This window comes from Gopherus evgoodei, chromosome 10 (genome assembly GCF_007399415.2).
Source record: "Gopherus evgoodei ecotype Sinaloan lineage chromosome 10, rGopEvg1_v1.p, whole genome shotgun sequence".
Classification (NCBI taxonomy): Eukaryota; Metazoa; Chordata; order Testudines; family Testudinidae; genus Gopherus; species Gopherus evgoodei.
In genome coordinates, this window is record NC_044331.1 from 62,325,519 (window position 1) to 62,339,943 (window position 14,425).

A 14,425-nucleotide genomic window follows, 5' to 3' on the forward strand; every position below is an offset into this window, starting at 1 on the left:
TGGAAAAGGCCTAAGAATTAAAAGGCCTGAGCTTCTAGCTAAAGGATGGGCCTAGGGATTTGAATGATAAACAGGACCTGAGAATCAAGGACAGGACATGCATTTAATCTTATATTTAACCATGTCAGCTATTTGCTAATTGGCCCGCTTGGCACGTAAATATATGCAGCTGTTTTCTCATGTATCCCCAAAGACATTTAATGCCAGGGGTCAAGGCGTGTACCTTACTCTCCCTTCAAAATGACAAATGTATCCGCAACAGATGTCTCCTGTATCCCCCGCCCCAAAATAATACATGTATTCTGTGTAACCTGTTATCTATAGGTCAGCATAATGACGTAAACAGGATGAGAACTAAAGTTGGTTGTTGCTGATTATAAAAGGGGCCTATGTCGCCCATGTAAGGTGTGTTTTTCTTCTCTGGCACTAGCCGAGGAGAAGCACCCGCTCAGCTGAACGAGAATAAAGGTGTGATACCCGTCTTCTTGTCCTCCGTGCCTCCTTGGTGTAATTAGGTAGGCTCCAGGGGGAAGCGGGCCCTATTTGGCCGACAAATGGCGACTCCGCCAGGACTTCTCTCCCTGTAGAGGGCGCTGACCGGCGACCGAGGGCGATTCTGAGGAGTGGCCACCTCGAGCCACTGGTTTGCTCGGGCCTCGGGTCATTACAATTGGTCGGGGCGGCTGCGTCCTCTCTAAGAGAACTCCTAACGACACAGAGGCAAGACGGTGCCAGAAGAAGGGGAAGGTCCAACAGCCGGACGCGGCCACTCCGGGTGGTAAGTGCGTTTTACCTCTTGGGATTGAGGGATATAACGCCCCCACAGTGTGGTTGGACCTCGTAGGTAATCCCGGTGTGGAAAGATACTGTGGATGTTTGATGGTTATGCTAAGTAAGCCAGGCAATGGTTAATGAATAATACCACTAATTTCACTAGCCCATGGGCCGTATTGGATAATTACTGGGACATAGAACAGCCCCAGGGCTTGCTTTTGTTTTTGGGGGGAGTATTGCTTTTTCTCACATTGATGCTATGCTGGAAGCCAAAATTGTAATAACCAGGTCTAGGACTTAAACCAACCCTAGCCGCACTGAGACTCCTGCGAGGGGAAACCCCGTGACCAGGATATCTTAATCGCAAGGGGGGGGTCGGTCGAACCCGCGACCAGGTTTAATTAAACACGAGCATAATGGGGTCCGGACAAAGCACTTATGCTGGGACGCCCTTGGAATGTATGTTAAAGAATTGGAAGGCGTTTAGACACCAAGCTGATTATGGAGTGGCATTATGTAAGGATAACTTGATAAAATTCTGTACTGTGGAATGGCCAACATTCGGGGTGGAGTGGCCCGCTGGGGGAACACTCAAATTAAAAACTGTACAAGTTGTGCATAGCATTGTAACTGGGGGTGGACATTGGGACCAGTACCCCTATATAGATATCTGGCAGGATCTTGCAGCTAATCCCCCCCCCCCGGTTGCAAGAGTGTAGAGTCCAAGCCATTAGGGCCTTAATGGCTCGGACCCCTGATCGGCATCGTGGTCGTCCCCCCGTAAAAAAGCCCTGTCCACCAGCTGTGATTCCTACTGCCCCTGATCCTATGCCCCCTCCTCCAGTGTATCCTGGCCTTCCGGCCTCCCCGGCACAATCCCCTCCCTCTGTATTGAATACCCCAGAAAGCAGCCCCCCCCCGACCAACGACCCCAGAAAACAACTCAGGAGACAGTAACGGAGAGGACCGTAGCGGTCAGGAAATCTCTACCCCATCTACGAGCTCCAGGGACTCCCCGATATCCTCCCGCCTGAGGAGTCACACTAGGACGGTCGGGGAGGCATGGAAAGTAGTAGGCACCCCGGGAGACACAAAATTTGCTCTTACTAAGAGCCCCGCGGTAGACAAGGCCGTAGCCAAGATAGTCCCGGTGCGTGAACTGCCCCTAAGGGAAACTGTGGGCCATGATGGTGAACTCACTATGATATATGTTCCTTTCACCACGAGTGACCTGTATAATTGGAAGCACCAGAACCCCTCGTTCTCGGACGATCCCGCCCCATTAACAGCAGTTTTTGAAACCCTGGTCTCGGCCCATAACCCTACTTGGGGCGACATGAAAATTGCTCTCAATACCCTACTAACTGCAGAGGAAAGGCGCTTGGTCCTTTCAAAGGCCCGGGAGGGACTAGTAGCAGGGGGAATGGACGCAGCTGAGTTACCCGACCAGCTCCCTGAGGCTGAGCCCGCTTGGTCACATACAACTCCAGCGGGTTGAGAGCTCCATCGCAAATATGCTTTAGCTATAGTACAGGGGATGAAATGCTGTATTAGGAAGACCCCAAATTGGGCCAAGCTGTATAATATTCGACAGGAAAAGAATGAGAACCCAGCCGCCTTTTATGAGCGCTTGTGTAACACCTGTAAAAGATACACAGACCTCGACCCAGAGGATGCTAATGGAAAGCGAGTGCTCATTCCCCTCTTCATTGGGCAGTCCTATGAGGACATTAGAAAAAAGCTGCAGAAATTAGACGGGGCATCGGGTAAAAATATAGAGGAGCTCTTAGAGATTGCGCTAAAAGTTTATGATCGCAGAGACGATGAGGAACAGAAAAAGGGGGCCCGTCTACTGGCAATGGCCCTGAAGGGGGGAAGTGAGAAAGGGGGGGACAAAACTAAGGGACAAACAGGACTACAGGGGAAGGGAAAAAGCTCCCGTTTGGGACGAAATCAGTGTGCTATTTGTAAGGAGGAGGGGCACTGGAAGAATGAATGCCCCCAGCGACATAGCAGGAGGGAGGGAAGCAAAAACAGAGCCCCACCTGCGCCCGTTTTTTATAACGAGGTGCAAGAAGAGTCGTTTTTATAGGGAGGCCGAGGGACCCAGCGGCCCCTTCTGGCGGCACAGCCCGCTGGCCTGGATCCCACGGTAACAATTGAGGTAGGGGGCCGCCCAGTTGAAGCCCTTATTGATACAGGGGCTACCCTTAGCTTGCTTCCCCTTGCAGAGGCTACCCGGGGGAGGGCTCAAGGGTGTACTATAGTCCAAGGGATAGAAGGACAAAATATAAAGTTGGAAAAATCTCTTCCCCTCCTAGTAAAAGTAGGAGACTGTCATATATCCCACCAATTCGTTTGTAGCCCCTCCTGTCTCATTGCGCTGCTAGGACGGGATCTGCTTACTAAATTGCAGGCGGAAATCTCGTTCAATAATAATGGGACTATGGAAGTTAGGCTCCCCAAACAACAAATTTCTAACTATCAAATGGCCCTTTTGAATGTTGAAAATCCTCCCCCGGCACAGCCGGAAAATGAGAGGAACCAGCTGCCGGGGGTTAACCTTGAGGTCTGGGCTGAGGAGGGAGGTTTTGCTCAGGCTCGAAACGCTTTACCAGTACACATTTCCCTTAGGGAGGGAAGTCGCCCAGTCCGAATTCGACAATACCCTCTTAAGCTAACCACTCGGATCGGACTGAAACCTCTGATTCAAAAGTTTTTGCAGTGCGGTTGGTTAAGGGAGGGCACCTCCCCATACAATACTCCGATAATGGGAGTGCCTAAGCCTAATGGGCAATATCGATTAGTCCAGGACCTAAGGCAGGTTAACAAGTTAATAGAGGCCCCCTATCCAGTTGTCCCAAACCCCCATACTATCTTGGGCCAAGTCCCCAAGAACCACAGGTGGTTTTCCATGATAGATTTAAAAGACGCTTTCTTCTCTATACCCCTTGATCAAGAGTCTCAGAAACTGTTTGCCTTTGAATGGGAAGACCCAGATACCCATTACAAGGCTCAGTATCTCTGGACTGTTGTCCCCCAGGGACTTACTTGTGCACCCGAGATTTTCGGCAGCCAGCTAAAAAGAGACCTTGCCCCGTTCCTAGCTGGACATCCCTCGTGTAACTTAGTTCAGTATTGTGATGATCTACTCTTAAGCACTGATACAGAGATAGCTTGTAAAGAACAGACGATAGAACTCCTCAACTTTCTTGGAGCTCAGGGGTACAAGGTTTCCAGGGGAAAGGCCCAATTGGTTAGACAGCAGGTTATTTTTCTCGGATATCATCTTTGTCAGGGACGTCGTAGCTTAGGTAAAGATAGGATACAGGCTATACTCGAAAGCCCTCAACCCCGAAATCCCAGAGAGCTAAGGGCTTTCTTGGGGCTAACCGGTTTTTGCCGGCTTTGGATCCCCGACTACGGAGGGAAGGCTAAACCATTATACGAGTCCCTTACTAAGGAGGGTCTGCTTAACTGGCTATGGACAAAGGAAAAAGAAAAAGCATTTCAAGAGCTTAAAGAAGCCTTGGTTCAGCCTCCCGCTCTGGCTCTCCCGGATCCCCGGAAGTCGTTCACCCTATACGTTCATGAAAGGACAGGGGTGGCATCTGGAGTCCTGTGCCAAAGGTCGGTACCAGCCTGGCGACCTGTGGGTTATTACTCCAAGGTATTGGACCCGGTCGCCAAAGGCTGGCCGGCTTGTTTACGAGCCATGGCTGCAACCGCTCTCCTTGTACAGGAGGCTGAGAAACTAACCTTGGGTGGGGATACTGAGGTTGTGGTGCCTCATGGAATACCCCAGATACTGGGAACAGGAGCCGGGGAAAAGCATTTAAACCCCAGTCAGCATACTAGATATGAGGTGGGACTTTTGTTGGCCCCTAACCTAACTTTTAAGACAGTCAGTTCCCTTAATCCAGCTACCTTACTGCCAGATCCCCAAGTCCCTTATGGGACTAGTCACATCCATGATTGTATTGAAATCTTACAACAAGAAACTAAACCCCGCCCTGATCTTTCAGATTTACCCTGGCCCAATCCCGATATTGAAATGTACGTAGATGGATCCAGTTATGTAGAAGATGGAAAGCGAGTTACAGGAGCAGCCGTCATAGTTAAAGAAGGAGAAATGTACAAGTTTAAGCTTAGCCTCAACTTATCTGCCCAGGCGGCGGAACTGGTGGCTCTTATTGAGGCTCTCCGGATGGGAACTGGAAAGACTATTAATGTATACACTGACAGTCGTTATGCATACATGGTGTGCATGCCCACGGAACCTTATGGAAAGAAAGGGGTTTCATTACGGCTTCATGCCAAAGAATAGCCCATGGGGCCCTTATCAAGTCATTACTTGAGGCCCTGATGCTTCCCCTCCGGGTCGCAGTGATACACGTGCGTGCACATGGGAGGGCCCCTGAAACTGAACAGCGAAAGTACAATCGAATGGCTGATCAAGCCGCGAAAGAAGCTGCACGAGGAGGAGCCATATGGTTCCTCTGGGTCCAAGATACGGAAGCCAAAACCCCTGATCCCCACTATACAGCAGAGGAAGTGTCCCACGCGCAGGCTGCAGGGGCCCAACAAACTCCCTCTGGGTGGTGGAAGTTGCCGGGGGGGGGGGAGATTTTTGTACCTAGACCAGTACTTCAGGAGATTCTCCGATCTCTACATAAAGAGGGACATTTGGGATCAGGAGCTATGGTCGATTTGGTCACCCGGTCCCTTAGGGGATTAGGTGCACACATGGAAGCCCAAAGAATTGTAAATAACTGTTCCGTTTGTCAGTGAACAAACAAAAAGGGGTGCGGTCCCCCTGCACCAATGGGAGATCGGCCCTGGGCTGCCTATCCTTTTCAAAGGTGGCAGGTGGACTTTGCTGAAGTCCCCCCTTGTAGGGGTTATAAGTATTTGCTTGTCTTTGTTGATCAACTCACTGGGTGGGTAGAGTGTTACCCTACATGACATTGTCAGGCACGAGCCGTCACCAAAGCCCTGTTACATGAAATACTTCCCCGCTTCCATCTCCCGGAGGTGATTGAGTTGGACCGGGGAAGTCATTTTATCTCCCAGGTGGTTCAGCAGGTGTCACGAGCCCTCGGGATCCAATGGAAATTGCATACACCCTGGAGACCACAAAGCTCGGGTCAAGTGGAAAGAATGAATAGAACTCTCAAGGACACTCTCACAAAACTGTGTATAGAATCTGGTTTAAAGTGGCCTGACGCTCTACCGCTCGTCCTTACTCGCATTCGGAGGGCCCCACGTAAGGGTCTGAAACTTTCACCCTTCGAACTGGTCTTTGGGTTCCCTCCCCGAGTACTCATCCCGGGGTACCGAGAGGATGTAAACTGGGAAGTGGGAAATGACTCTTTGTGGAAACAGGTTTCTGCGCTACAATCTGTTTTGTTACAGTTACATCGATACGCAGCACCTTTCCAGACCCTTCCTTTGGAGCAACCTGTGCACTCCTTCCGGATCGGTGATCAGGTCCTTGTCAAAAAGTGGAAGCGTGATCCCCTCACGCCACGGTGGGACGGTCCGCATACTGTATTGCTCATCAGCCAGGCCGCCGTTAAGGTCCTTGGGAGTGACAAGTGGACGCACCATACTCGAGTAAAGCGGTTCCTGAACCCTGACCCAGAGGACAACCTAACTGAAGAAGACATCAGCCCTCTGTCCTCTCCGGCTCCGGAAGCCCGGAGTGACACAGGCGAAGACTCCACCTGGGAGTACCAAGGACTAGAGGGACTAAAAGGACTGTTTAAAAGACAGAAACAATGAGACCATCCTTTGTATTTCTGTTATGTATGTTCAGTTATTCATATGGTTGGGAAAATAGGTTTATACAACTAGGGGAAATAATAGCAGATTCCTTTAATCTTACTAATTGCTGGGTATGTGGCGGTCCGGGAAAATTGAATGAATGGCCCTGGGTAGCTCAGCCGGTACAGCCCAAGGTGGTGGCTAAGTAGCTTAAGCATAGTACATAAGGGAACGGGAAGGTGGACTGAGGATCACGGCCCTTGGCAACTCTATTCTGCTGGAGTAGGTGTCTTTTGCCTTAATCGAACAAGACATGAGGGAAGGTATATGGGGGAAAGTAAGTGTGAATGGACTTTATCTCTGGGGTTTGATTGTTGGGATCCCTACTATCGCCCATATGACTGTTTTAAGTACCAAGGACGATGGAACCTTACCCATGTAAAGCTAACTAACAATAGCTGGGTAAAATGTTCTTACTGGAATCACAGGGGCGATGGTTGTAAAGCAGTAGGATTGGATGGGTACTTTGATGCCCTCTTTCTAAGTTGCCAGCAAGATAACACCACTAACAAGCACCATGTGGTACGGTGGTATCAGTGGGCATGGCAACACCTTAATGGAACCCGAGTTACCCATTTTCGACAATTTTGGGCTAGTACCAATAGCCCAAGATTTGGTTGTAATTGTGTGTGGAAGGCAGGGGCTGGGGCATGGAGATGTGACTATTGTAGCCCAAATGTAGACAAATTCCTAGGGGGACCTATAGAATCAGGTAATGCTTTATATTATGAGGAGCCGGGCCCCGCCGATTCCCTTGAGACCTGGGATGGCCCCTTTGCCAATGGAATCTGGGCCTTAAAAGGCCACTATTGGATCTGTGGATCCTATGCTTATCGTAGATTGCCTCCAAACTGGTCGGGAATATGTTACGTAGGATATATTAGGCCTCTATTCTTTTTATTACCTCAAGCCCAAGGAAATAAATTGGGAGTTAAAGTTTATGATGATTTAGTTAGAGAAAAATGATTTTTGGATTCCACTTTAACCGCCGGAAGTTCCCAAAATTGGGGAGCTCAAGAATGGCCCCCTGAAAGAATCATCAAACATTATGGACCGGCCACCTGGAATCCCAGTGAGCTTGTAACCGGGGCCAGGGAACCGATTTATAATTTAAATCGAATTATTAGGCTACAGGCTATCTTGGAAATATTAACCAACCAAACAGCTGCAGCACTGGACCTCTTGGCCGATCAATCAACTCAAATGAGACACGCAATTCTCCAGCACCACATAGCTCTTGACTATTTGCTAGCAGAGGAAGGGGGACTCTGTGCAAAACTTAATGAGTCTAACTGCTGCTTACAAATAGACGATAATGGCCAGGTAGTAAAACAGTTAACTAAGGAAATGAGGAAAATAGCCCATGTCCCAGTACAGACCTGGGGCGGTTGGGACACAGATTGATTTACCTCCTGGCTACCACAATGGGGATGGTTACGAAAAGGTTTCCTCCTTTTTATACTCTTTATCACCATCCTATTAACAGTTGCTTGCTTCACCCCGTGCTTAATTGCAGTGGTCCGAAAACTGGCTGATCAAGTTACATATCAACAAATGATGATATTATACAAGCCGGAAGAATCTGAGGTGCAAGGCCCATAAGCTCTTAAAATGTTTTTAAGGGGGGGAAACTTGATGGAAAAGACCTAAGAATTAAAAGGCCTGAGCTTCTAGCTAAAGGATGGGCCTAGGGATTTGAATGATAAACGGGACCTGAGAATCAAGGACAGGACATGCATTTAATCTTATATTTAACCATGTCAGCTATTTGCTAATTGGCCCGCTTGGCACATAAATATATGCAGCTGTTTTCTCATGTATCCCCAAAGACATTTAATGCCAGGGGTCAAGGCGTGTACCTTACTCTCCCTTCAAAATGACAAATGTATCCGCAACAGATGTCTCCTGTATCCCCCGCCCCAAAATAATACATGTATTCGGTGTAACCTGTTATCTATAGGTCAGCATAATGACGTAAACAGGATGAGAACTAAAGTTGGTTGTTGCTGATTATAAAAGGGGCCTATGTCGCCCATGTAAGGTGTGTTTTTCTTCTCTGGCACTAGCCGAGGAGAAGCACCCGCTCAGCTGAACGAGAATAAAGGTGTGGTACCCAACTTCTTGTCCTCCGTGCCTCCTTGGTGTAACTAGGTAGGCTCCAGGGGGAAGCGGGCCCTATTTGGCCGACAACAGGGGTCCCACCACAGTCCCAGCCTGCATGCCAGAGTGCTGGCGGTCTTAGGGATTGGCTTGTTTTTCAATGGGATGATTGTGAAAGTTGGGGTGCTTATTTACTGCAGGAAAGTTGGCAGGGAGTTCCCGCCTCCTCTCTCCAGTGAGCTAAGAGTGGAGCTCTGCGGCACCCTCTCTCCTCACACCGCCTGCGGGAGTCCGGCGCCCCTACTTGAGCAGGACGAGCTTGGCGCAGGCTCGGAGGCGCTGGGGTCCGCTGCAGGCGGTCGCTAGGCCCTGATTGGCTGGCGGCGCACCCTGACGTGCCCCGCACTCGGTAAGCCTGCCCTTCCGTGTGGTCGCGCCTTGCGGGGCGGTCAAGTGTTGCTGCAACCGTCCGGCGCAGGCTGTGCGGCGATTCCGGAGCAGTGGCTCATCGCTGCGCCTCCGCCCCGGTGAGTGCGCCGATCAGGCTGCCCAGAGCGTAGAGCCCGTCCCTGCTCGGGGGGTGCCCCGGGAGGGCGCCCGGCCCAGGCAGTTCCCCTGGGCTTGCCTAGCGTGGGTCACGCAGGGGGCCTCGCTCGCCGGCCCTAGGGGCGCTTAAATCTTCTCGGGCGTCTGAACCCCCTTCCCGCTCCTCCCCTTCCCTGCTTGCGGCTGACTCGGGCCCTGCCCCCCGCGGGCAGCCACTGGCCTCCGAGTCCATGGTGCAGCCTCGCTCCGAAGCGTTTGCCCCGCCCCCGGGGGAGTGGATGCCTGGCGGGACGGGGTGTTTCAAGGGGGCGCCCATCCTTTCCTGCTCCTTAGGTGTGTTTAGGGGGAGCACCCTCTCCTCCCCCCCCCCCCCCGGCGTGATGCCCAGACTGCAGCGTGCACAACTGTTCCCTGTGTTTTCTTCCTGCCCTGTGTGCAGCTGGAGAGCCCTCCTACCCTGCAAATAATCCCCGAGTGAAATTGTGCACGGTGACTTGAAGGTACTTGTGATGGGGGGCACCATGCATAAGGTGGTAAATGGATGGCTTGCCACGATAAGAGACACAGGACTTCACAGTTTTCAGAGGGGCAAAGGCATGAATTTTATTTGACTCCTCCAAAAGGGAGAGAGTGAGGGGAAGGGATTCTGCTTGTATGTATTTAACATTCAAAATTAAGTGCTTGTCTACACTAGCAAGTTGTACCAGGTACTAGCTATGGCTAAAAGAGTAAAACTCTTCTGAGACTGGGCACAGTTACATTGGTATAAAGGCACTTTATATTGGTGTAGCTATTCCTGTACGGGAACAGGAATAAATGTACAGTTTAAGTCACCTTTTCTCTGGTATAATGGCCTCCACAGCAGAGCTTTTACTAGGCCTCGGATCCTGTATATCCAGAAAGGTTCTCTGAATCCAGGAGAGCTAGTGAAATGGTGATGTCACAAGAGTCAAAAAATAAAATTGACAAGGTCAGGGTGCTTTTGTTTTTTGCCAGACTTTTATATCCTTTTGTTTTGTTTAGTTCTTTGTATGAACCAACAGAGTAGATGTGGGACTGAACAAATGTTAAGTAAAGTAACAAATAAACTACCTGTATCATTATATTGAAGACCTCAGTTGGTTGCCTTAGCTAAAGTACAGACTTGAAAATTCTTATGAATTTATACATTTTATTAAACAAAAACAAACATTATGATACTACTAGAAGTTACAGAACAGGAAATAAAGATGATTTAAATAATAGTGTTTATAGAATGAATATAAGAAAATACAGAAATTGTATTGAGAATTGATTTATTAGTTTAATTTATCGATGTCTTATAACATATTTCTTATCATTGGACACAGTGGTAACTTATTGAATCATTTTAACATATTTACAAAAGGGAATGTTATCAACGTAAACTCTGACAGGAGCCTATCTTTCACACTAATAAAGTTTGGTTGCACTTCGTCAACTAAACAATTCTAAAGTTTTAATCAGGAATATAGACTGTTGAATTATTAAAATATTATTATTCAGAACTACCTCTTTCAGGTAATAATTTTCATAGACATGCCTTTCTGCTCTCTCACTTGGGCACATCACACATGGAACCCAAAGTTGCAGATATTGATGAAAAAATGATCTTTGCTATAGATAAGCACAGACCTACTTTCTGCAAAACATTTAACTTCAGTTAATTGAGCCATTGCTTAATAAAATAAAGTACATATATGAGCCTCTCTACTTACCAGGCAAAAGCGGCATGGAAGTGTATTCCCTATCTCAAGATGGTGTCTGGCAGTAATTGGTTGTAGAAAGAAAAATCAGTTCAGAGTTCTGTAAACATCTTTTTATGCTATGTTATTTCTGGATCTCCTTGGCAGACTTCCTCCACGCAGAACTTTGAGAGAAAGGATTAGTCACATCCAAAATTATGATTCCAATCTTTCTCTAGGGTGTTTGGCTCAGAAGTGATGTGACCACAGCAATATCTTGGTGTTTAGCTCAAGACACAATGTCCTGGTGCATTGTTTTGGCATTTGGGAATAGTCTTTATCCATGGGGATTTCTGTTGCTTTTCCATAGTGCCTCCTCCAGAAGGCACGGGCTGAAAAAAACACATAACTTCTGTCATAGACCCATTCAAGTGTCCAATAATATCCAGTTGTAGTCATTCTGAAAAATCATGGTATCTTAGGTCACATTTGCTATAAATTCTGAGAGCCAGATATGATCTCTTCTTTAGATACTGGTCTCAACATTCTCAACCTTATATTCCGCTAAATCATTTAATGTCCATTAATAATTAGACTTGTTTAAATCCAGAAATTTAATCAAACAATAATGTAACTTTAGCAGAGACTCATACAGCAGTTTCCTATTATAAATGACGACATGTTGTGCTAATTAGTATTTTATCTATCCATAACTGGGTATATTGTTACACACTTCCTCTCAATGATACAAAATTTGTTAACCTATAATGGTTAATATAATTAATATCTATAATTTTGGTGACTCCAATTGGTCTCACAGATCTGGATAATAATAGCCATTAACTTCAGCAACAAATTAGTACTGTGGTTATGATAGTGTATGTTAAAGATTCAGCTTCTTTGCCCTCTAAATTAACAGGTTAGAAGTTACAATTGTCATAACATATTTCCCAGATTTGGACCTTAGCGTCCAAAATATGGGTGTTAGCATGAAAACCTCCAAGCTTAGTTACCAGCTTGGACCTGGTAAAGCTGCCACCACCCAAAAAATTAGTGTTTTGGGGCACTCTGGTCCCCCCAAAAACCTTCCCTGGGGACCCCAAAGACTCAAATTCCTTGAGTCTTACAACAAAGGGGAATAAACCATTTCCCCCCCCTTCTCCCTTCCGGGTGTTCCCTCCCTGGGGTCCTGGAGAGATACACAGAAGCAAGCTCCGTGAATCTAAACAGAGGGACTCCACCCTCCCCGTTTCCAGTCCTAGAAAACACAAGTACTTCCCCCCCTCACCCAGAGGGTATGCAAAGTCAGGCTTAGTAAATCTAACACAAAGAGATTTTCCCCCCTGACTTCTTCCTCCCACCAATTCCCTGGTGAGCTGCAGACTCAATTCCCTGGAGTCCCCACTAAAGAAAACTCCAACAAGTCTTAAGAAGAAGGCTTTATATAAAAAAGAAAGAAAAGGACATAAAAATGGTCTCTCTGTATTAAGGTGTCAATTTCTTAAAAGAAAAATGAATAAACAGCCTTATTCAAAAAGAATACAATTCAAAACATTCCAGCAACTACACACATGTAAATACAAAAGAAAACAATATAAACCTTATTGCCTTACTATTTTTGTACTTACAACTTGGAAACAGAAGATTAGAAAGCTGGAGATAGAAAAATCACTCTCATAGCCGAGAGGGTCAGACGCAAGACAAAGAACAAAGAACTTACACCCAAAACTTCCCTCCGCTCAGATTTGAAAAAGTCTTGTTTCCTGATTGGTCCTCTGGTCAGGTGTTTCAGGTTACTCCTTTCCAGGTGAAAGAGACATTAACCCTTAGCTATCTGTTTATGACAACAATCATCTGTAGGGTTTTCCCGAGGTCCTTCCTTAAAATTGTGGGAAACTAAACTTGATATTCCTGTTTGCTTTTTATCTTTGAAGAACAATATAAAACTTTCGTTCTTTTTAGGTCATAAGGAAGCAAGTGAAGTACAAGCCCCATTTTATTTTTTTTAATACTTTGCAGGTCACATTCAAATAGTTCTGTGGCATGGAAACTCCTGTACTCCTGTGTCCATCTTAGATCATTATCTAATGCCAGAGTCCCATTGAATTGAGAGGTTCATTGATTGGTATAGATGTTAAATATCCAATAGCACTTTTTATAAGAGGACTGGTGTGCCCTGTTGTCTTCAGACAAAATTTCTCCTCCCCAAGATGTACCAGTTGACTACCTTTCACCACTCCATGTGACTACAATTCAATGCACTTTGTATAGAGTGGTTATCAAACTGTTTCATAATGTAGCTTACATTTTAATACAGAGATTGTGGAGGACCACCTCTCTTCCTACTTAAGATTATACCACGTTTCTGTGACAAGTGTTGTAATTGCTTACATGGAAAGGTTAAGTTTTTTAGGCATTTTTGCTTGTATCCGTTCAGTTTGGAAGTAGGAATGAAGGAAGACAAGTAGTGCAATGTGAACTACTGGTAGTCCATTATCCACAGTTGAGAACCTTTTGTATACAGTTTGTAGACCCTTTATGTTCATTCAGGTTTTTTTTATTAATAGAGCGTACATTTCTACAAGTTAGTAATGTAAATTCCATTAATTCTAACTGCCGAACAAATCTATTCAAAATGATAGAAATTGATTGTAACCATTATGGTGGCAGTGATCTTAGAGTTAAAGCAAAGCTTTTATTTCATTTCCAAAAAATAAAAGTTTTAAACACTTTTGTCAAAATGAATGTGCAAAAGAGAACATAAAAATTAAAATTCAAATAGTTTAAATTTTCACACTGGATTGATGCAGTTTGAGGTGGTACATACAGAATAATATGTAAAAAAGCAAACAAACCCATTTTTTAAAAATTTTGGCTAGGTGTCTTTTTTAAAGATCCTGGGATTTGATTACTCTGCATCTGATAAATACTTCTGTAGTTTTCAATTTCACAAGTTACTGATTTTTATTACATCAGTGAAGACAACTTGCTCTCTAATGCAAATCCTTACTGGTAGCCCCCCCGGACATGGACTCAGCAGTAAGGCTGCACCCAACCTTGACACAGCTCAAGGACGGGGCCTGTTCCAGAAACACCCCAGAGCCATGCCCCTCTGTGCCAGGTATACCAGGTGCGGGCAGGCAGGCTCAGCAAGGCAGGATCCAAGTGTGGGGAGAATCCAGGTGTGGGTTGAGAGGGTTCTGTGTGGGGCAATCTGGGTGCGGGTGACTCAGTGGAGAATCTGTGTGTGTGGGGGGGAGGGATGTAGATGCACAGGGGCTTGTGTGGGGAGGTCTGAGTGCAACGGTAATGGGACTCTGCAGGGGGTCCAGGTGAAGATGGTTGGGACTCAACAGGGGGGTCTGAGTGTGGGGGGAATAGAGCTCAACAGCGGGGTCTGGGGAGCTCAGTGAGGGGAGCCAGATGCTGGGGGAATAGGGCTCAGTGGGGTTCGGATCCAGGTTCAGCTGGTTGGG

The 14,425-nt window shown here is 46.8% G+C and overlaps 2 protein-coding genes across 4 annotated transcripts in view; both read left to right on the top strand.

Moving 5' to 3' along the window:
* Positions 1–2,311: 2,311 nt before the first annotated feature.
* On the top strand, positions 2,312–6,558 carry LOC115658855. Its single transcript, XM_030578329.1, is given in 4 exon segments — positions 2,312–2,651; positions 3,165–5,033; positions 5,036–5,169; positions 6,190–6,558. Coding segments are annotated over 4 exon segments (2,712 nt in total).
* A 2,550-nt stretch (positions 6,559–9,108) lies between these two features.
* Positions 9,109–14,425, top strand: part of ATF7IP2 (activating transcription factor 7 interacting protein 2) — a 77,501-nt gene continuing 72,184 nt past the window's right edge. Inside the window, exons 1-2 of one of the 3 annotated variants that reach the window (XM_030577266.1) lie at positions 9,109–9,227; positions 9,686–9,746. The gene's annotated coding sequence lies outside the window, so the exon portion shown is untranslated. The remainder of the gene's footprint in view (positions 9,228–9,685; positions 9,747–14,425) is intronic. The other 2 variants (XM_030577265.1, XM_030577269.1) reach the window with 2 other exon arrangements.